Consider the following 23,662-nt stretch of genomic DNA (forward strand, 5'->3'; position numbering starts at 1 on the left):
ACGTATCAGTAAAATGTTCGCTAAGTTATTGTTATTACTACATTAACTGAATTTTATTTACAAAACAGAAATAAATCTCACAAATAAATATCCATGACAGAGTTACACATGTATATTAATTCTGGCTTTACTTATGAATATTAAGGAAAAGTGTAATTGAACTGACCTTAGTAGCAATACTGTCACGATCGTCATAACCAATCCATTGGTCACCTTTAACAATATAAGGACTACCAACATCATCTGTATACTTTCTCCAGCTCTTGTCTTCTAGAAGTTCACAAATTTCAAAATAAGCAAGGAAGCCACGCTCCTGTGTGTAATAGCCTTCCTTTCCAAAACCTTTAATTGGCGAAGATGGTGTTGAGAGACTGGAATTAGCCAGTGTGAAAGATCGACCATAAAATGGTACACCCACAATCAATTTGTCACGTGGGAGTCCTTTCTTCAACCAATAGCGAACTGCATAATCCTGCAAAACGAAAAGTATAAGATAATTATGTAACACTGATCATGCTTATCATTGATTTGAAAGAGGAAACATTGTATTTTAAAAGTGTGTGTGTGTGTGTGTGTCTAATGCCTACCCACTTCACTTTGCATGATTCGGGTTCCGCATACTGTGGATAGATGACATGATTGTGACCCATTTTCAAGTTGCACACCACTTTGGCAGGCCACGTTATGCATGATGTGCATCTGTGAAGAGTTATGTCGTTTACTAGGGTGAGTGTATGTGTAAGTGTAGTGTAGGGAATGGTGAGGATGATGATGAAGGTGAGGAAGGGAGAAGGGGGAAACTCGGTGCCAGCAAGTAGCCTACTCCTGTGGAATAGCACCAAGGGGGGAGCCAGGCTTAATGTCCCCATCCGACAGACGAATCACTATCAACAGGACATATGCCTTCTCTTCATATACACTGCGGAGAGATTTGGAATTTAACCCAGGCATATTGGTGCATAATTTAGTGATTAGAAGTTGTGCACCGCCATCTCTCCTAGTCCCAAGGTAGAAATTTTACATGAAAATTTCAGACCTCGCCGGGAATCGAACCCTGGCCGGATAGTCTGGAGGCAGACGAGCTACCACAGAGCTAACTCGGCGGACTCTATTTTAAAAGTAATTAGGACCAAAAAGTGACACAATATCCTTTTTCTGTACCTGTGCTTGAGGAAATTATATTTACTGACAATAATGGATAAATCATATTAGATACTATTTAAAGCTATGCCATTGTTTGCCATGGTTTAGTATATTTATTTATCGTGTCATATTATTGTTATCTGTGTGAGACCAACTTGTTTTTCATGCAGCTAAAATTTAAAAGCAAGAGTATCGGTACTGCAGAAGGAAGATTGATCAGACCTAGGAAAGAAATAACAACTTTTAAATATTGGAAACAGGACACAACTATTAGTCGAATTTTACACAAAATTGATATTTTGGATTCACTTACTGGCACTATCTACATGAAAGCAAATATCACTTGCAAACATGTGAAGCTCTGACAGATTCACACTGTAGTACCAGAAGACAATTTAAAAGCACAATTCTGAAGATGTTGGAAAACAATTTTGTGGATACATTACTGATATATCTTGTTTAGTTAATGCTTTATAAAATTAGTCGTTTTTAGAACACTATTTACGCTCTTGTGTTTATTTCAATAAAATGAATTGCGATTGTTTTGAAAATACTGCGAGTCGAAGAATGAGTTTAACTTCTGTTTTTAGATGATAACAATGGAGTAATAGCAGTAGTAGTAATAGTTCTGTAGTGTTCGGGAAAAGTGACACAAGTCAGTTTCCACAAACCTGTTTTGATAATTTATTGACAACTTATGGAACATCTGTTCGCTTGGAAAAAAAATACATAGGTATTCCTCCCATTACAATAATTCATACAGAAAAAAATCAAATCGACATAAACCAGTGTAAGTTGTCAATAAATTATCAAAAAAGGTTTGTGGAAACTGACTTCCGTCACTTTTCCCAAGCACTGCAGAGTTTATTCAACAAATTTTTACAAATCTCGGCTCCTTCAAGCTTATCTCTAGGTCTTAATCTAGTTTCCAATCCAGTGGCCGAATTGGGCCAGTATGAGCCAGTATGGGATACCAGAAATAAAATAAGATATGTACCGGTACCAAAAAGCTTACAGGCAGTAAACATTTAAAATAGACTTAGTGAAACTGATCACCCAATCAATAACGCTAACCAACAGTGTGCACTCGCTCATTATTGTCATTTTTCTCTATCTCTCTTCACACACCACCTCCTCACCCCCCGTCCAAGGCCGAGCGCTTTCCATCTTTCATGTCATGAGTGACGTAACAATAGCGTCTGCAATTGAATAAATTTTAAATAAATGCTGATAATATTTATTTAGCTTTTAGTACAGCAGAATTAAAATTGCAACATTAACTATTTGTTATTCTAACACTTTCGTTTGATTTATGATAGGCTAATGTTTATCAATATCATTTTACATTTTAATCGCAACAATAGACAACCAAGTGATATATCCGTTTATTAAACGTTCAGTTGCAGTTCCGATCTGAATTCTCATGACATACGGTAGTCTATGTTACATAGAGTGAAGTTTAGAATTGTTTGTTTTTCGTTCTGTTGGGCAGTTAGTGTCAAGCGCTTGGATTTGGCAAGTGCGACGTATTTTGCATGCGAGTGTGATAAGTGAAAAATGAGTTTAGATTTATGGTTAAAACGATGTCTTTACTCCAGTAAAACGCGTTATAAATTAAGTTGAAACTGAAATTTACATCATGCAGAGCCAAGGAAGCTAAAAAAAAGTTCCTCATCTACAAGAATTTTGGAAACACTGTTGAAAGCGAGTCCAGTTTTTTTAGTAGCCTAATTTTATGAAATAGTATACAGTATTTGCTTATTTATAGTATTTCCTTTCTAGGACACAGCTGTCATATTCTGTACCTTCTCTTAGACATTCCTGCAGTAGTGCGTGGTATTTTATAATTATAGGTATATACGTTATTTAGTTCGCGCATGGTAGCAATGTCTTATTTAAGAATTCCCCAAAATAGTTGTATCACAAGACAAGTCTGTGCATGCTGACAGAAAATTTATTTTCAATTCGACCACTGTTCCAATAAATCATACTACAGAGTCTTTCATAAGTAACAAGTCTATCGAAAAATCAACGATTTTGGATAATTTTTTAAATAATGTTCATCCTCACGAGAAAGAACCCTTTCTGGTGCCGTACAGTCGATTTGGAAACAAACACCCCTGCTGCACCGCCAGAGGAAGCTATTTATCCATGTAATGTGCATTTGATGCCAACTTAAAATGGCCTAGAACATGGCTTCTATAGAACTACGTCAAGGACTTAAAATGACATGAAGCGTGGCCTTCTATACACCAAGGATAATGGCACACGGCCATGCCTATACACATTGTTGTGATAGATTGGAATGATAACATGCCACGCAGCTCACCACAGTCCATGAAGAGTTGATAGGCTATGTCGCTTACATTTGTGCATTCAGCAGAATGAAAGACATTTTGAAAATTATACACCATAATTTGTCAACAATTGAAACTGTTTTTACATTTATCTGTTTTAATAAAAGGTTTAAGACACTGACCATTATTTCGTTTAATAGCTCTGGCGGCGAGAGAAGGAGGTGTTTGTTTTCAAAACGACTGTACGGTACTGAGAAGGGTTCTTTCTTGTGAGGATGAACATAATTTCAAAAAATTATCCAACATAGTTATTTTTTCGATAGACTCGTTAATTATGAAATACTCTTTATAGGCCTATTTATAAATTTATAACAAACGTAATGTAAATAATAATAATAATAATAATAATAATAATAATAATAATAATAATAATAATATTTATTTGTCAGAAACTAGTGTACAAGGCCTGGATATGACATAGGTTAGATAATATATGGACCCACACATACACAAACAAATAGACTTAGCACAAATAAATATAGACAAATGAACAAATAATTATAAGCAAATAAACAGGCATAGGAAAATAAATAAACACTAAGAAATAAACGTAGGCCTAATATGATGTAAGTTAACACATTTATACAAGGACAAAGAGAATAATTAAAATACAAAGAGAAAAATTAAAATATAAAGAAAGGGTTACAATTAATACAATATTTACATCACACTCTATGAATTCATTCATTGAACAGAAAAGTCTATTCAGTAACCATTTATGTATACAGGACTTAACCTATTTATTGGTACCGGTACCTTTCACACCTCCAATAGTAGCTTATTAAATATGTTGATGCCATTAAAAAAGCAAGTATTTGAGCTCACACTCAATCTGCACCTTGTGTAATCTAATTTATCTTTATTTCTAGTGTTAAAGGAATGTATATCTGATGTAGGTTGATAAAGATCTATATTAGATTTAAGGAAGATCAAGATTCTATAATTGAATAGACTGTAAGCTGAAATTATCTGTAACTCTGGAAATAGTGGCCTACATGATTCCTTGTATTTTTATTGAATATTACCCTCAGTGCCCTACAAGATAACTCAATAACAAAATAATCTCCTCTAGGACTGGTGTATTTTGCTCGTTGGCACAGTTCTCTTCTAGAGACAAAAGTAGGGCCTATATTTTGTTACTAACTAAAACTATTACTACAGGTAATAGGCCTATACTATATATACTTACAACATTGTAGAAAACGTTAAGACCCGTATCATGTTTCCTCTGAAGAAGGGGAGCATGATGATCAGCTGAACGATCCCTCTCTGCATGTAAGTCGAAGCTCATCAAATTGACGAAATCCAAGTTGCGGGCCAATCGGCGCACATCATATGCATCTTCAAGTCTGAACCTCGATGGAGACACTGCAGCAGAAAGGAGCCAACCTCGAGGAGCAAACACTTCAGACAACTCTTCAGTCAGAAGTGAAAAATGTTCCTTATCTGATGGTTTTCCTCCTAGGTCTTCAGCTCCTGAAACAGTTACACGCCATGTAAATCCGTTATAAGTTTAATTAATGTAATGTTAGTTAATGCAGATGTCGCTGAGTCAATGATTCAATGGAATGAACGACTCCTATTGCTAGGCGACTTGCTCAGAATTAAATAGTTTACTTAAAGCAATGATTCTTGTTGCTAGGTGACGCTCAGAATTAAATAGTTCACTTTAGTGAACGATTCTTTGGTGACTGCTTTAATCAAAGATGATTTGCTTATTGTTTATTACACGCACATGATGTAAATAGTGGGATATCGGGGCTGCAAGCCCCGATGATGATCCAACGTGTAGCACATGATGTAAAAAGCGGGGTATCGGGGCTGCAAGCCCCGATGATGATCCGACGTGTAGCACGTGATATAAAAAGCGGGGTATCGGGGCTGCAAGCCCCGATGATGATCCGACGTGTAGCACATGATGTAAAAAGCGGGGTATTGGGGCTGCAAGCCCCAATGATGATCCGAAATGTAGCACATGATGTAAAAAGCGGGGTATAGGGGCTGCAAGCCCCGATGATGATCCGACGTGTAGCACATGATGTAAAAAGCGGGGTATCGGGGCTGCAAGCGTGTAGCACATGATGTAAAAAGCGGGGTATCGGGGCTGCAAGCCCCGATGATGATCCGACGTGTAGCACATGATGAAAAAAAGCGGGGTATCGGGTGGAGGTTGGGGCTTTGGATGACTCGCAAGCAACAAGTTATACTAAATATGTTTAGGATTACTGTAAAACTGGCATATGTCTCCTATAGTGGGCGGGACATATGTAACATTCACCTAATTGAACACTTCTTTAACTGAACACTTCTCACAATCATTATTCTCATTGTAATACGAAGCTAGATAACACGCTCAGAATTAAACTACCAATAGTTCATATAAATGAGTGATTCCTTGGTGACCGCTGTATAGTTCACTAGGTATACTATTCACTATTAACTGAAGACTTCCTACAATTATTGTTCGTATTATAATACGTAACACTGTATAGTTCGCCAAGTTTTTCTTTCAATAATTGAACACTTCCTAAAAAAAAACATTGTTCGTATGACACTATCACTCATTACTGAGGACTGTAGTCTTTAGGTTTTAATCCTTCTATTCCGTACCCTGGATATGTGTCGTGGATATGCTGTAGAAACTGCGGAAACATTTCACTGGGTGTAGTCATTCCTTTCAGTTTCTGTTGTTCACGATATAGGAACTCAAACACGTATAAATGATCATTTTCACTTTCCCTGCCTTCTCTTTTTAAAACCGATTTCAACGTTTTCCACATTCGTTCCACTTTTTGGGTGTGCACAGAACGATCATCTTCACGTACAAATTCTATCGAGTGATTCACAACTTCATGGATATATCCTTCATCTTTCAAATCACTGTAAGACTTCCTACCATCCGTCATAATTTTAGTGTGTGGTTTGATGAATGACTTAATTACGGGTATCAATGTATTTTTATCTCTTTTTTCCACTTTCAATACAAACGATTCTTTCGTCTCTCTGTCGATACCTCCAAAAACCCATACGCTATTTTTCTCGTTTTTGAGAAGTCTGCCCCTTTTATATTTCCTGGTGTAGACATGTGTTTCATCTAATTCCACGATGTGTCCTTCTCCTCCTATGGGTTTGGTATTTTGTGTAATTATAACATAACATATTTCTCTGCAGAAACAGAAATAATCTAGTACAGTACTGAAGTGAACTTCTGCCTCTGAAGCAGCTATCTGAAGAGTTGTTTGAAGCAACCACATATAAATAAGAACCAAGCTTTGACGTATAGTTATTTTTGTGTTTTCGAACCATGTGTTGTGGGTTATAGACGTTTCCTGTTTACACTTTTTACACTTCAAACAGAATGAATAGTTTGAGTATTTTGCCCTTCTCTGCCAATTCACACTATCACTTGATTTGCAACTCACACATTTCTTTGCACTTTTGTCAGGTATTAGTTTATACGACATGGCGAAATCAATCTCTTCTTCTTCACTGCTCAAATTACTGAAAAGTTTTCTCAAATTACAATTATTTTTACTTTCCATGGCTCATGCAATAAATTGTTATTACTGTCGTTACGTCGTAGTATCTTGAAAATGGCGCTTCAACCAACAATGCTTGTTTATCAGGTTGCTTTGGAAATGTGACGTCATAGATAATGTTCGTCAATATTGTCCTCTTTATGCATATTTTTCCAGCTTTTATTTTGCTATAAACAAGTAAATTATTGTTTTTTAAACGTCAAGAATAATTTAGATTACGTAAATTTGCTTTATCTGTTTTATTTATTTTCTTTAATCCTAGCCTAAACATAAGAGACCTATTTTAAACTTTATTTCACAACGTAGCTGTTTAGCCGAGTGTGTTAAGGCAAGGTATTATGGTGTCAAAGGTCCCAGGAACGAATCCCATCCAAACTGCCAAGGTAATTAAAATTGGATTTGTATGATATAGTAGTATAGTTTGAGATATGTTTAATTACGTGACAGAATAGATGTAGTAGTAAAATAAAAGTAGACACATGTATAGGAGAGAAGTGGTACAATAAGAGGTAGGGACATCTAGGAAAGAGAAGTTGAAGAGAAAACAGAAGAAGGGGAAGAGGTGCAGGAATCAAGAACTAATCGAATTGAATCATTGACTCAGCGACATCTCGTCTATAATTACCATGCAATCATATGTACACAATTTCCTTACCAATTTATAGAATAAAAGCAGTTAAAAACACATATTTAATTACGTACCAACTTTCTCTTTTTTTAAAACTGGTAAGAAACTTTTTAACTGCTTTTATTTAATAAATTGTTGAAGGGAACTGTATGTTATATGGTTGCATCACCACCACTGTGCTATACAATGTGTGCCTTGCTAGACGATAGCACAAATGCCGGACACTGGTTCACATTTCAGTGGTTCACCTTGTACTTTAAAAATTTCAGGATTCATAGGTTTAATAGTTACAGTTTAACCCTCGCAACTGAGCTGCTCTAAAATTTCATGCTACTTATCTGGGGTCATTTTTAACTCCAAGAATATTTGTTGTTAATAATTAGGATATTTTCTAGCTTAATGCTTTTTTATATACATTAACTTACAGTATAAGCAAATTGAAAGTTTTTATTACACCTAGATTTACTCCTTATGTTTAAACAATGAATGAATCACATAATTATATTTATTCTTTATCTGTGTTTTCATTTTTCAATTATCAGGGAACATATTTACTTTCCTTGAAATAAAATTCGAAACGGAAATTGTTATTGTATCAAGTGTTAATTATTATTTTTAGAGAATTAATTAATTTAGTCTCGTCTAGTGATGTAAAAACTGTTTTAATCCGTTTAAATCCATATACATCATTTTTTATGGGTTTAAAATCCTGTTTACTAGGATTAATTGGATTGATTGAATGCAACCCGAACAACACATATGCCATCCATTTTGCATATACATCCGGGCGTTTTACTTCTGTGTGCTAGGTTTTAGGGTTGTTGGTGTATGCTGCTGGTCGTTAGATGTCTTGTTTGTACACAAATACATAATACAGCTGATATCAGTTCAGTGTGGCGCTTGTAGTCCGTAATAAGTCATGTCGTGATACTGTACTGTGTAAGCTCGTGAGTACAATGAGACTAGTTTAAGCATTTGGAGTCATTTTGAATGAGCAGTCTGTGAAGGGAACACAAAGGTAAAAGCGATATATAAAAATTGCAGGAAAGAATACCAATACGCAAATGGCATCTCGTTTACAGCAGCATATCTTCAGTTGTTATCTTTGTTCACAGTCCATGAAAAGGGAAGCTGAAAATGTGAGTAAAACAACAAACAAGCGTACGAACTCTCTTCATGAAATCGTTTTTCCTTCAGATTCATTACCGTCAGACTCATTATCTACTTCTGCAACTCCGCCAGTGCCCTCTACTTCATTCTCAGCATTAGCTGTTTCATCTACATCTGTGACTCTATCTTCACATTCGTTGTCGCCACAAATTCTAGTCATCACAACAGCAAATAATAAGTGATAATGAATTAGATGAACTCATTGCTAGAGCGATGTATGCTTCATCAGTGCCTTTATGTAGCCTATGATGGAGCCTCAATAGTATTGGAAAAAACGTTTTTCATCAACTTCGACCCGGATATGAACCTCCTAGTCGTCAAGTTATTGGTGGGAATATTAAATGTGCCACTTCTTCGGCTGCATGCGAAAGAAACTGGTCCGCTCATGACAACATTCATACAAAACTCAGAAATAGGCTGTGTCCTGAAAGGTTGGAGAAACTTGTAATGATAAGATGGAATCTTAAGTTCACTAGTTCTGAATCAGTGAATCCAGAGCCTACAATATCTGATGAAGCAACTACTGAGGAAGATTAGTGTAGCAACAAGAAATGAAGAAGGTATTTGTTTTCTGATTTAACTAACTATGGCAGTTTTCAAAATGACAAGAGAAAAGGTGTTTATTATTTTTAAGTTTTATTCTTCTTATTATTAGTGTTGCTATATTATATTTGTAGCATGTACTGTGAAGAAAATTGAACTTCAGTTTTGCTAGCTCAAAAGTATTTAATTTTGAAAAAAATGAAAACTATGAGATTATTATTATTATTATTAGCATATGTGTCAAGAATCTTTTTCATTTGATAATAAAACCAATTAATCCAACAAAACGTGATAAAAAACCATTTTAAACAGCTTTCTGGTTTAAAACCAATAAAATCGATCCTGTTTAAAACTTATCGACATCACTAGTCTCATCACCTGCATCAGTAGAATGAACAAGAAACCATCTTTACAAGTACAAATAATTACTTTTGAACCTACAATATTTTACACATAGCCTACATGACAGTTTATGCTGTATTTGTTTCACCTGTTCACTTTGCATAAAACAAAACACTACTGGTAACACCGCAAAATAATTCTAATTAGAAAAAAAAGACATATTGGTGGGGCCATACTCGAACACAAGCAATAAACATGAAAATAATAATCAATATATAATTATGAAATAATAATTTCAATTGTAAAGAAAACTAAAATAACGAAGGATAGCATATCTAGGTTACTGGAACCTTTCGGAGTATATGGATGTAGCTATTAACAACAAAATATGATGTGGAGTCAGAAAAGACTCCAGGTAAGTGTCGAGGGTTAATAGTTCTGGAAAAGAAAATTACAGTAACATTATTTTTATTAGGTCGTCTCAAAAGTTTTTTCCTGTAACTGTGCCTTGGTCATCGACATTTAGACATAGTCCAATCTGATGGAAGTGGCGACTGACTATGGCCTTAGAAATACCAAGACTTATTGGTAGTTCACTGCTACTGGCGAGTGGCTGCACTTCCAATTTGGTGAGTACAGCGAGGGTTATTTTCAAGGCTTATGCTTTCATTACTGTAGCACTTAAACGAGATTGATGCCGTCCTACTACTGACCAACCCTTCACCTTTCACTTCACATATTCCCTCAGGTGCTGATTTTGCACTCAAGGCCTCTTTTTTCCCCAAAAGAAATGCAGTTGTATGATTATGTTTCCGTACACTTCAAATGAGAAAGCAATGGTGGATCCAGGATTCCCTAAAGAGGAGGGGGCTAACTTTCTTTCCTACTATTGTCGTCACTCATCAGTTCTGGCCGCTACTAGGACGAGTCCACTAGTTGCTATTCAAGGGATATATGCTCATCCCTAGCAAACACTTTGGTGACGTATGTAAGACAGAAATGAAACTGTTGGGTTTAATTTCATAAAAGTAAAATACCGGTAACTCTGTAGCCTAAACCCTAGATTATATATACCCAGATTGCTCGGCCTTACAGGCTTTGTCAGTAACAACTTTTGTCAGGTTTCTATATAGCCATCTAATTGTTACATAAGGAGTCACGTCATAACTCCTATTTGAATTGCATTAGCGACTGTATGCCATCTCGTGTTCGTTTACGACGGACGGGTGGCGATCCTGGCGGTTGTTCTCTTCAAAGTGCTACCGATTTTAACATAGAGATGATCTATCTGTTATATATGATCTAAGCCTAAACTTAAATGTAACTATTGTCATATCGGCTTAAGTGAGGGGGGGATAGAGCTAAAGCCTCCCTTAGTCCTTTCCTGGATCCGCCTATGTGAGAAACTGAGGATAATAGGCACTAAATAGCCTATAGCAGAAAGATATGCAATTAAATGCTTCTTGAAATGTGTTTCAAAACAATACCAACAACAAAAGTAAACAAACTGTCCCTTGCCCAACAACTCCAAGACAAATGAGTAGAAAATTCCTAAGAAAAGATTTTTGAGACGACTTGGTATAAATGTTTGTGGGTGCCTTTTATTACAAAATAAAATTTACCTGGATATTCCCAATCAAGATCAAGTCCATCAAAGCCATGAGTATCTAGGAAATGAATCACAGAACGGATGAATTCCCGACGCACATATGCACTGGCAGCCATGTGTGAGAACTTATGACTTCCTTCGACCCAGCCTCCAACAGAGATGAGAACTTTGAGCTGTGGATTAACGCGTTTCAGTCCTACCATTGCTCGGTATCCTCCTGCAAAAATAAAACTGTGTTATCACCTGAAAATTATTGAATTACTTTTACAGGACCTACTTAAAAATTTACGTTACCTTTCACTATGTCGTATTCCTCATCCTGTGGCGTAATAGTGAATGAGTGAGGGTCCAAAGTTGCAAATGCATACACCAAATGGGTACAGGCAAATGGATCTACGTCTAATGTGCTGAATCTCATGGGTTCCTTGCGGTAGACTGCCCATCCTTCCACGTAGCAAACCACATGGTACGGCCGCATTCCTGTTAACATTATTTTAAGTTATATATAACAAATCCTACGATTTCCCTCACTGCCTTACATCTATTTAATTATAATTATTAAGTTTACCCTTACATAAAACAGAAATCTTCTGCAAATCAGATACTCTGACATATAATTTGAAAATATTTACCAGTACTTATGGCTATGAAAGCTATTAATTCATGAACTTGTGTATAAAAATTGATACTAATACCAGTATAGAAATATAAAATACAGAAATATCTGCAGGCTGTCGTCTGTGAAATTGAATATACTGGTCGGTATTTAACTTTGTTCACATGGTAACATATCAACACTCTTCGCATTTTCAATTAAAAAGAACTAGAATCTTGACCACATCTCCAATTGGTTTTAAATCGAATCTGACAAATATTTAGAGGCATAATTAATTATGGAAAATTGTTCTAATTGTATTAGTTTTGTGTGTTACTACTTGAAAATTGTTATAATTGTATTAGTTTTGTGTGCTACTACTTGATGAACATATTTACCAGTACTTATAGCTATGAAAGCTATTAATTCATGAACTTGTGTATAAAAATTGATACTAATACCAGTATAGAAATATAAAATACAGAAATATCTGCAGGCTGTCGTCTGTGAAATTGAATATACTGGTCGGTATTTAACTTTGTTCACATGGTAACATATCAACACTCTTCGAATTTTCAATTAAAAAGAACTAGAATCTTGACCACATCTCCAATTGGTTTTAAATCGAATCTGACAAATATTTAGAGGCATAATTAATTATGGAAAATTGTTCTAATTGTATTAGTTTTGTGTGTTACTACTTGAAAATTGTTATAATTGTATTAGTTTTGTGTGCTACTACTTGATGAACATATTGTTACAAAATTTTTGTTCGTATATTCTTATATGAGGACTTCGCCATCCTCTGTTGAATAATGTGTAATCAATGACTTTATGTAGGCCTAGTCATTTGCGTAGATATTTATTAATGGAGAAAAATTTGACGATACAAAGGAGGAGAGTTCGGCTGACGCTGTGGATCGGATCTCAGCTTAGCTCAGATGGTAAAAGCACTCAGTGCGCCAAGCTGAGGGAGGGTCTTAGGTTCGATTCCCGGTGCTGGGACGAATTTTTCTCCATTAATAAGTTTCTTGTGCTTACTTATTGGAACAGTTAGATCTGCTTACATATGTTTGTCCTGGTTTATCTTCACTGTTGTGCTAAACATGTCAGGTGCTGATACATGATACTAGTGAACTGAAATATGGTAACCCTGACTATACATGAAAAAGTTAATGAGAGATAATAATGTAACATTTATCTTCACCTGTGACCTTATTGCCATAATAATGAGTTGTTTTGAAACTGGGATCTAGTGACTGTGGAGAACCACCAGTTACTGCTGAAATATATTTTTCTTTTGAGAAGAGCTTTTCTCGCCACCAGGCAAATGTTGAGTCAAACTGCTCAGCACTGGGTAAGACATCAGACCATCCGATATCAAATGGGTTGACACTAAGATCAGGATAAGGTCGTTGTTCCACAGCATCTCTCAGCGGTATTCGGTGATCTGATCTGATAGAATAAAATATATTTCGTTATTTCAACCCTCAATAACAATATAGTACCATTAGTTCCGTATATAATACAATCAAGATGTGAAATATAATTGTTTTATTATAGTTTGTGATCTAAATTTCCGTATCCTCCTACATCTGATAACAAATAAAAAGTTTATTGTAAATTTGTGGCTGTATTATTAAATATTTATTGAAATTAATTTTCTAATATTCTTAGGCAAAATATTTTCTTTTGTCACATATTCAGTTCTTTAAAATAATGAAGGTTTTAATTATAATTTTATTTGATATGATATATGATATTTGTCAAAAACATCAGTATCTGTTATGGTGTACGAGTATTTTCACAGTCCTGTATTTAGGGTACACCATAACTCTCCATTACATTTTTCTACCCTTTCATTTCCATTTTCTCCCATAATCTACTTTATATCTCCTCTGTTACCATTATCTATTTAATCAGTTATCTCTACTCTATAGTTCTAATACTATTTTTGTTCTCAGTTATTACAATATTATCATTTAATTCGATAAACTATAGCAATGCTTACTAAGTTAACACACAATGAATAATTTCAATGCAATTTTCATACATGTATTGATACGAGTAGTGGAGGATCTTAAGATGTTGTGGCCCTAGGCTAGTTATGTTTGGGGGCCCTTCTCTCTCATCCAGCATATCGTCCATCATCAGTACTGGTGGGTCCTATGCACTCTTCATTAAAATTATTATGAAAGTGTTTTATCATAACTTTAAAAACATTGAGTGAAAAAGTAATATGTTGCTCTCAAATGGAACAATTAACTATGAAATTAATAGCTTATAATAAATATAATATAGTGTTTTAGGGAGGCCGAGACGTAGATGGGAGGATAATATTAAAATGGATTTGAGGGAGGTGGGGTATGATGATAGAAACTGGATTAATCTTGCACAGGATAGGGACCGCTGGCGGGCTTATGTGAGGGCGGCAATGAACCTTCGGGTTCCTTAAAAGCCATTTGTAAGTAAGTAAGTGTTTCGTGGGAATTTATGTTTTCCCAGCGTCTAAATGGCAAGGAACAAAATATGAATTACATAGACATTCCAGCAATTTTCAAAAACTTTTATTTTCTTCTCTTCATGTCAATTCGACCAACGTAAATAATTACATGATACCCTGCTGCGCTGAAACGAAATGTCACAGTCCGTGGATTCCTTAATAAAAAATATACAAGTCCTCTATCTGTCGGTCTAATTAAGATACACCCTGTATCGGCAGGCACATAAACATAAGAAGAAAGTGATCATATTCACTTCGCGCACATTACTGCCATGGTCTTGGTTGTAACAACGCTTGCTCTTAAGAGTGCACCAGCCATAGGCAATAATGCCACGTGGCAATATGGCGCATCTTTATTCGGTATGTATATTGTTGGATACAAGCATCTTTAAAATTATTACTAACATCAGCATTATTCAAAGGTATCGGATCTTTTGCCTTCTTGTTTTCCATCTTAAAGGAATAATGTCTTCTATAATCTTCTTTAATTAAGGAGGTTACAGACTTTTTTATATTGAAACATAGTTGCCATTTTGAATAGTTAAATTGGCATCAATATGAAAAAGCGAACTTTGAAACACCATGATTGGATAGACCGTGATTTTTGGAGGGCAAAATATAAATAGTTAGCCTATACAGAATGAAGATAAGGGAATGAGATTGTTGTCCTAAAATATTTTTAAAGACATGCATCCGAAATGACTTTCACTTCTATGCTATCTAAATACATAGCCTATAGCGCAGTGAAAATAATCAAAAGGATCGCTCTAACAATAAGCAACGCCTGGAATGTAGCGAGAATCAAACTTTTCAGTTATGGTCGGTTTTTTAGTTCTTTGAAGAGGTTATTCTATCAGCTAATGCAGCCTTCCACATCTCAATCACTAATACGTCCAGTGACATTCGAATAAACGTATTTATGGGCAGTACTGCTCGATTATCAATATACCTGCAGGCTTCCATCTCTTACAGACTGAAACGTAAAAAGTGAACTATACGTATGCTGTAATATCCACCTGCAGTATATAGCAGTGTTGTTTATGCACCTCATATATTATTAAACTGACCTTTGAAATTACCTTAAAATTCAAAATATATAAATAAAACTAAATTCATTATTTTTGATGAGTTAAACACGAACACAGTGACATGAATAAAATTAATTTACATACACCTGTTACTTACACAAGTGAGTGCACCTGGAATCATTCTATAAGATATGATGACGAGAAAAATTTCGCCACCATCCGGGTACGAATCTGGAACCTTCCAATCCGAAGTTCTTTGCTCTACCGACTAAGCTACTACCTAACCGAAGTGAATTTATAACACTTAAAAATGCATTATTTGGAAATTAGTAATGTTAACAATCGCCGTAATAATAACAATAATAACAGTGCCTACATCTCGAATATTTCGAAAAATTTTTTAATATTTTCAAGAGGGAAGAGGGAAAGAGGATGTCCAGCAGAGACAGAGGGACCATTTTGTTTAATCTAGAAAAGAAAACGTATCAACAGGCCTGTAGCCTACTGTATGAATAATAATAATAATAATAATAATAATAATAATAATAATAATAATAATAATAATAATAATAATAATAATTTAATTCTACACATTATGGATCCCTTCATCTTTCTTTGTGCTTATGGGAATTATGCATTGTTAGCATATCCTCACCAGTTGAATTAGTACAGTGGAAGAGGCAAGACCTGTCCTGTGACCTTTTCATATGCCATGGCTATATCACCAATGCCCTATGGAGGGGGAAGATAGATTTTAGTCTGAGATGAACTTCCGTGTCAGAAGATTCGTATAATATTAACTATCATGAAACAAACTTTCTCCGCTCTTTCTGATAGCTCATTCTTTCCACTCTCGCAGAGATCACATGCCAGGTCTCGCCTCCTCATAGCATGGCGCAAAACATCACTTGCGATAACTCAAGACAAGTCCGAGAGAGTACCACAAACTCTCTCACTATAGGCGGGAAATAAATTTTCACTTCCCAAATAATACTATCTCAATTAAAATACAGTACAGTATTATTGAGTGAAATCTACTGTACACAGATGAAGCTGAGAATTACTAAACTGTTAACAATAAAATGAAGGAACTACCTGTAACTTGCAGTATGCCTTGGGACACTTTCAACAGCAGCCCTTAAGGGAAGAGATCTCGTTCCGAATACATATTCTATGTAGGAGGATCGATGAGAACCTCTTTGATTTGGTTTTTCATAAGAAGGAATCCATTCGACGGAATCTCTCTGAAAAGTGGGAACATCATCCAATGGGTAATGGCGACTTGATGCAGTCCTTTCGTGAAGAAGTGTTGATGGGACTAACGCCAACACCACAATCGGAAGACCAAATATTCGAAACCACATTGGTATCTGGAACAAATAGGTAAAACCAATCTTTACTGATAAGGTCATAAATATCATATAATAGAAACAATTAATTCTGATATCATTATACGATTTCGTGTAGATAAACTGACTAAGAAATTTATGAATTGGATCGTATAATAATTAAGGTAGAATTTCAGTAACTCCATATGCAAATATTTTCAAATCAGCCTAATGATCTAGTGGTCAGAGCTTCTGGCTGCAGTTCATGAGGTTCTGGGTTCGATTTCCGATTAGATCACTGGAATTTTTCCATTAAAGGGAATTGTTGCTGTGTTCGTCCATGATCTAGAAATAAGTTTAGATGTAAGATCTCTTTTGGCGCCAAATTATCATACAGTCATCCTGTCATATCATGAGCTCAACGTCACTTGCCTTTCAGGCGCCCCAACCTCACTGTCAGAAGCAGGTTAACATAATTATTAAGCCACGGCCAGGACAGAACACCAGAAATGTCGAAAAACAACGTGATGTCATTAGACAAAAATAAATAAATAATAGGTGGGCCAGGACTCCAGAAATTTTACATATTCGTGTTTAATAATGACTATTATAATAATATTTTGAAATAACACTTTGCAAACTCCTACGCTTCTGTATGTTAGTGAGAAGTCGATTTTACGCAAACAAAATACGCTTAGAAACAGCACAGATGAGATTCACTATATCTGTAGCAAATACCAGATTATTGAACAAAATAAATAGTACTGATATACGAGAAAAATGAAAAGTAAGAAATGTGTAGAAGATATAAAAAATATTTGACAAAATCATTCATATGCTTTCGAAATATTTACTTAACCAAGCATTATTTTAATACACGGTAAACGGGTCATACGAGTGACGTCAGAGTGAATCTTTGTTTAAAATTAACCTAAAGTCTTTAAAAGATATTTATTACCAATGTACATAGAATTAAACTACGTCGAAACGAAATGTTTCTTTCATTCTGGGTCACGTCAAAAGAAAATCACGTTCAAAATTAGTACGATTCTTTTGCAGTTATATTTTGTTTAGCTGCATAATGGCAAATTCAGTACGGAAAAAGCAAACTTATTTACAACTGGCTGTACAGCAAAAACATGTTATAGCTGGAAACTCCCACACAGGTTACTATACACATCATTATCTTATTGAGTGACAGACTAACGACCATGATAACACCAACCAATGATGAACTCCTCAGACCACACCTAAACTAATTGTTAATTGCAACAGGTGTATTTTGTGTCACATGATACCTCAACGACGCTTTAATGAAAATTAGAAGTTACATGAGACTCCGCATAAGAAGAATATAAGGGCGTAGCCAGTTATTTTATACACATGAAACGTAAAATATGATATACAGAAGTTCGATTTAATTTGACACGCACAAAACTCTGTTGCATGAAGACTTTTCGTGAATAGCCTACTTATGTATAAATAATATTTATATTTACATTTTAGAGTCACTATGTTATTAAAACTTTTATTAATGTCAGTGTTTTTTGTAATTATGATATACCTAGTCAACATAGCTTTTGAGGACAGTCATAACCACTCTGATGAGCTGAGAGAAATAGTTTGTAAACTTCACAATGTAGCAGACCATAAAAAATCAATGAAGACAACTAAAATAATACTTTTCATAGATAACAGACTGATCAGAACGTAGAACAATAATTAATAAGAATAATATTAGAACATATGGGTAAACTTAATTACCAACGATGCGAAATCACACATGACAACAAAAGTTTGATAAAATAATACATTTAGACAAATCGAATTGAAAATAAATTTCTGTCGATATGCAATCGACTTGTCTTGTAATACAACTATTTTGGGGATGTCTTAAATAAGACACTACTCCCGCGCGCGAATTAAATAAAGTATATATAAGATGTCACGCACTATTGCAGATGTCGAAGAGAAAAGATATAGAGTATGACGGTCGTTTCCTGAAAATAAAATATTATAAACAAGCAAATACACTAATTAATAAGATTACTGAAAGAGTTGGACTCGCTTTCAGCATTGTTTCCAAAATTCTTGTAGATTTTGAACTACTTCCCTCCCTCCTCAGCTTCCTTGGCTCTGCAAGATGTAAATTTCATATTAAATTTCATTTATAACGCATTTACTGGGGGAAGGTGTTCGTTTTAACCACAAATCTAAACTAATTTTTAACTTATCATACTCACATGCAAAGTAAATACGCCGTGATTGCCAAATCCAAGGCAGTGACACAACAGTCCAAGACGAAAAACACACAATACCAAACTTCACTCTATGTAACACAGACTATGAGACTATGAGCCACCGGTGTAGCTCAGTCGGCTAAGACGCTTGCCTGCCGATCTGGAGTTGCGCTCGGGCGCGGGTTCGATTCCCGCTTGGGCTGATTACCTGGTTGGGTTTTTCACGAAGTCTGGTAATCTCGCCAAATACCATCTCGCTATCACCAATCCCATCGACTCTAAATAACCTCGCAGTCGATACAGCGTCGTTTAATAACCAAGTAAAAAACACAGACTATGTTATGAGAATCCAGATGAGAACTAAACTGAACATTAATAAACGGATAAATCAGTTGGTTGTCCATTGTTGCGATTAAAATGATATCGATAAATGATTAGCGTATCATAAATCAAACCAGAGTGTTAGAAGAACGAACAGTTAATGTTGTAATTTTAATTCTCCTCTACTAGAGTCGAAATAGATATCATCAGCATTTATTTAAATTTATTCAATTGCTTGCAGACGCTATTGTTATGTCACTCATGACATGAAAGGTGGAAAGTGCTCGGCCTTGGACGGGGGGTGAGGAGGTGGTGTGCAGAGAGAGAGAGAGAGAGCAATGACAATAATGAGTACACACTAAAGATATAATTTAAAATCCCTCGGCACATTCATATAATCCTAACCAGTGGTTTCCAACTGGAGGGGGAATTTTGAGGATTTTAGATGGGAATATGTTTACTTAATGCTGCATTGTGCCGCGTTCGCTGAATGTTGATTCTTGTGGACTCTTTACTACTCTTTTCACTTTTATTTCTTCAATTTTTGCTATAACCTTCACTATTTTTAGTGTGCCGTGGCACATCGGTTGAAAATGGCTGGATTAGATTATCAGTTTCACTAACAGCTTATTTTAAATTTTTACTGCCGATATGGCATCTTATTTTACTTCCGGCATGCCATACCGGCCCAATTCGACCATTGCATTTAAGTAAGTATTTTATTAGGATAACATTCTGTAGGATAATGGAAATTGTGGCATTGATAGTCTACATGATTGTGAAACATGGGCTTAAAAAGCTTATTTTTTTTTAAATCACGTGACAAAGAGATTTTTTTTGCGTTTTATTTTATGTTGTGAATAATCTGAACTTTTTGGCTGTTCAAGTTTTGTATATTGATTTCTCTTGCTTTTATGTCTAGCATATCGGGAAAAAATACGCATGGGATCGTTAGCATGTACCTATGTAACGCAATGAAATAGTAAACGAAATATACAGTTTTCAATTGTAAGCTCTACAGTTTTAGGTTGTGTCGAATATGACTTGCCCATTATTGCCTGTAATTTAATTCTTTCAAGCGTAGGTGCAGACGATTTTAACTGTAACATAATGAGACATTTAAGCAAATAGGATGTAATTTATTTTCATTTGTTATCAACATTCTTTCTTTAAAGGAGCGCGACTGATTTAAGACTATTAATACTTTTGATCTAATAGTGATAACATTTTCATAATATACTTATTTAAGAAATGATTAAGGCCTAAATGCAACAAGAACGTTTGTTCATATTATTGTAATTATTATTCAAACATTTATATATATATATATATATATATATATATATATATATATATATATATATATATATATATACCTATTGTACTACTGTTGGGCATTTTATCAGCGCATGTTGTAATCTAATTTTGATGATGATGGTAATCGTGGTAGTGGAATATTTGTGTTTCATTCTCATCTTTACAAAATATGTCATCCACAGGATCAGAAGAAAAAGTTACGGGCAAAAACTGTATTATATCAGGCAGACAGTCTTCTAGGTTGATCGGAAATAGCTGAAACTGGTGAAACGCAGTTGAATTGCTGAGTTTGGTGCTAGTTTGACATAATTATTGCTCTGTGCGTGGTTTATTATCTAATATTGTGCAATATGGCAAAAATTCGCTATAATTTAGAACAAGTTTTGTAACTGTAATTGTAATAATTGTAATAAAACATTTATATTAAAAAAATAATATTCATTTACAACAGTTACGTGGAAAACCATTCTTACAAATCCTAAAAGAGGAAATTTCGTAGAAATTATCCTGGGATACACGTTACATTATCACAAAGAATCTTTTCTCTTTTAAGTTAGTGAAAAGTGCGAACACATTGGCTTTTATATGTGGGAAAGATTTACAAATAAAAAGTGTACGTAAAATACATGTAATCTGAGAAACTTAAATAAAAATATTCGCCAACCTACTTTTGTAACAGAGCAAAATGAATATCATACAGTTTCCATTAATATTTTTAATAGGATTGACGCATGCTTAAGAGTATATGAATAGGGGTGAGCACTTCAATCGTCTGATGTAATGGAGATTTTTAATTAGTTATTTTACGACGTTTTATCAACTGCTATAGTTGTCTATCGTCTGAATGCAATTAAGGTGATAAGGCCAGCGAAATGAGTCCAGGGCCAGCGCCGAAAGTTTCCCAGCATTTCCTCTTAATGGGTTGAGGGAAAATCTCAACCAGGTAACTTGTCCCAAGTCTGAGCCCGCTAGTTTCACGGTCAGACATGCTAACAGTTACTCCACGGCCGTGGACCAGGCTGAGATCTGTGACATGTAGCCACGAGATCTATGACAAGTAGCACGAAGTCTGTGACAGCTAACCGCGAGGTTTGTGACAAGATTAGAGTGGGTTAGATGAGGGATGATAGCGCTGAAAAACTGGCGTCACAGTACAGAAAACTGACAAGATCACAACATTTTATTCGTATAATAAAGATACCAATTTGGGACGGGCGGATGGGTGGGATTGTAGCTGCCACAGTGTGTTCACATTGTTTTTAAATGTACTCTTTCGTCTCTAGTTTTCCGAGAGAGTTTACAAAGTGCTACGAAGTGACGGTTGTGTTCTAGTCATTTTTCCAAATTTACTTATTATAAAGGCAGCCATTTTGATGTTTTTTCGGGTCAACCAACGCATGGAACGTCTATTAATAAAATACACACAAATGGGAGCTGATGGAATTCAAGAGAGGTCGAAGGAAGGGTGGACCCAAAAGGTTAGAAAAGTGCTGAATCAGATACTTGAAAAGAATAATGACGAGTAGGAAGAGAAAGAAAGGAAACTAGCGCATGTTGTAATTAACACAGTAAGAAGATGGAATGATTAAGAGTGAATGAGGTAGGCCTATATATGAGGTCAGCAACTATCATTCCAAATTCTGATCAAATAAAGTATGACTCCAGATACGTGATGTCGGAGGTGAGTGCACTAGCAACTAGGACACTGAACGTCCTTCCTCATATGTACGAGTATAATTGCCGTGAAGACAGTCTGTAGATTTATACGTACAGGAAGGGAGTTACTGTGGTCACACCCTGACTTAATAGTTCTCATCAATTCACACTGCAACTCAGAGCAAGACATGACTAAGTATAACTTTCCTGTTATTTCATTTCTTACTTACATTGGTATGTAGATCTATTATAGTGTTATATGTTGAAATACTGACTTTAATTATATTTAATATACAGAGTGATTCACGAGGATTTACCACCACTTACGGAGCTTATTTCTGAAGACATTCTGAGAAAAAAATGTCATATAAACATTTGTCCTAATCTCAATATATTCAGAGTTACCGGTACACTAATTTGAAGTTGTTTAGTAAAATAGCTTATATTTTTTCTTTAGTTTAGGGGTAAAAGAATATTACAAATAGAGGACGAACTATTCAGAAGTATTATTTCTTTAATTGGCTAGTGTTCTGAAGCTAAAAATGTGTTCTTAATCGTTTTGTACAGATTTTGTTTTTCAATTTTTAACTAAAAATTACATCATTCTTATGCACTTATCACAAAAATTGTTACAAATAATACGACTTTAGGAACTTGATATTGTTTAAAAGATTTTACAAAATGTATATTTCCTGTACTAAAACAACTAATTTATCCGCATCGAGCACCATTATGAATGTGCACTACACAACAATATAGTATTTGTAGATAGTGAAAAAGTGCTATTATAGTCACTACTAACGCATGCGCAGTACACTGCAGCTATCAGACAGTCTCCTCGCGACGAACTTCAAGCAGTCATTCGATGTTGTCTCTCCGTGTCTGCTCGTGTCTGATTCTGTGTGCACCACATCATAAGAAATCAATGGGAGACAAGTATCATGAGACAAAATGTCGCGTCGCGCCACGCCGCGTCTGATTCTGTATGCACCCGGCCTTATAGTTTAATTATGCATCCTAATGTACAGTCTTAAATAATTTATAAAAGTGACGTGATTTGGAACAATTATTGTGATAAATGAGTAGATTAAGAAAAGTTTAATTTTGCAGTTAAAAATCGAAAAAAAAAATCTGTACGAAGCAACTATGGAATTCACAACACATTTTTAGCTTCATAATACTAGCTAATTAAGAAAATAATACTTCTGAATAGTTCATTATTTATCTGTAATATTCTTTAACCCTTAAAACTAAACAATAATGGTATTTCACAAACAAATTCATTCAAATTAGTGTAACTCTGAAAACATTTAGATTAGGACACATGTTTATGTGACATTTTT

General features: G+C 35.1%; 1 protein-coding gene across 1 annotated transcript in view; it reads right to left on the reverse strand.

The window, feature by feature from the left end:
• Positions 1-23,662, reverse strand: part of Cht10 (Chitinase 10) — a 178,385-nt gene that overhangs the window by 94,097 nt on the left and 60,626 nt on the right. The window contains exons 3-8 of the mRNA XM_069822742.1: positions 16,553-16,827; positions 13,134-13,381; positions 11,626-11,811; positions 11,345-11,548; positions 4,690-4,976; positions 167-472 (exon numbers count right to left, since the gene is read on the reverse strand). Coding sequence (XP_069678843.1) covers positions 167-472; positions 4,690-4,976; positions 11,345-11,548; positions 11,626-11,811; positions 13,134-13,381; positions 16,553-16,821 — 1,500 coding nt within the window. The 5' untranslated portion in view covers positions 16,822-16,827. The remainder of the gene's footprint in view (positions 1-166; positions 473-4,689; positions 4,977-11,344; positions 11,549-11,625; positions 11,812-13,133; positions 13,382-16,552; positions 16,828-23,662) is intronic.

This window comes from Periplaneta americana, chromosome 1 (genome assembly GCF_040183065.1).
Source record: "Periplaneta americana isolate PAMFEO1 chromosome 1, P.americana_PAMFEO1_priV1, whole genome shotgun sequence".
Taxonomy (NCBI): Eukaryota; Metazoa; Arthropoda; class Insecta; order Blattodea; family Blattidae; genus Periplaneta; species Periplaneta americana.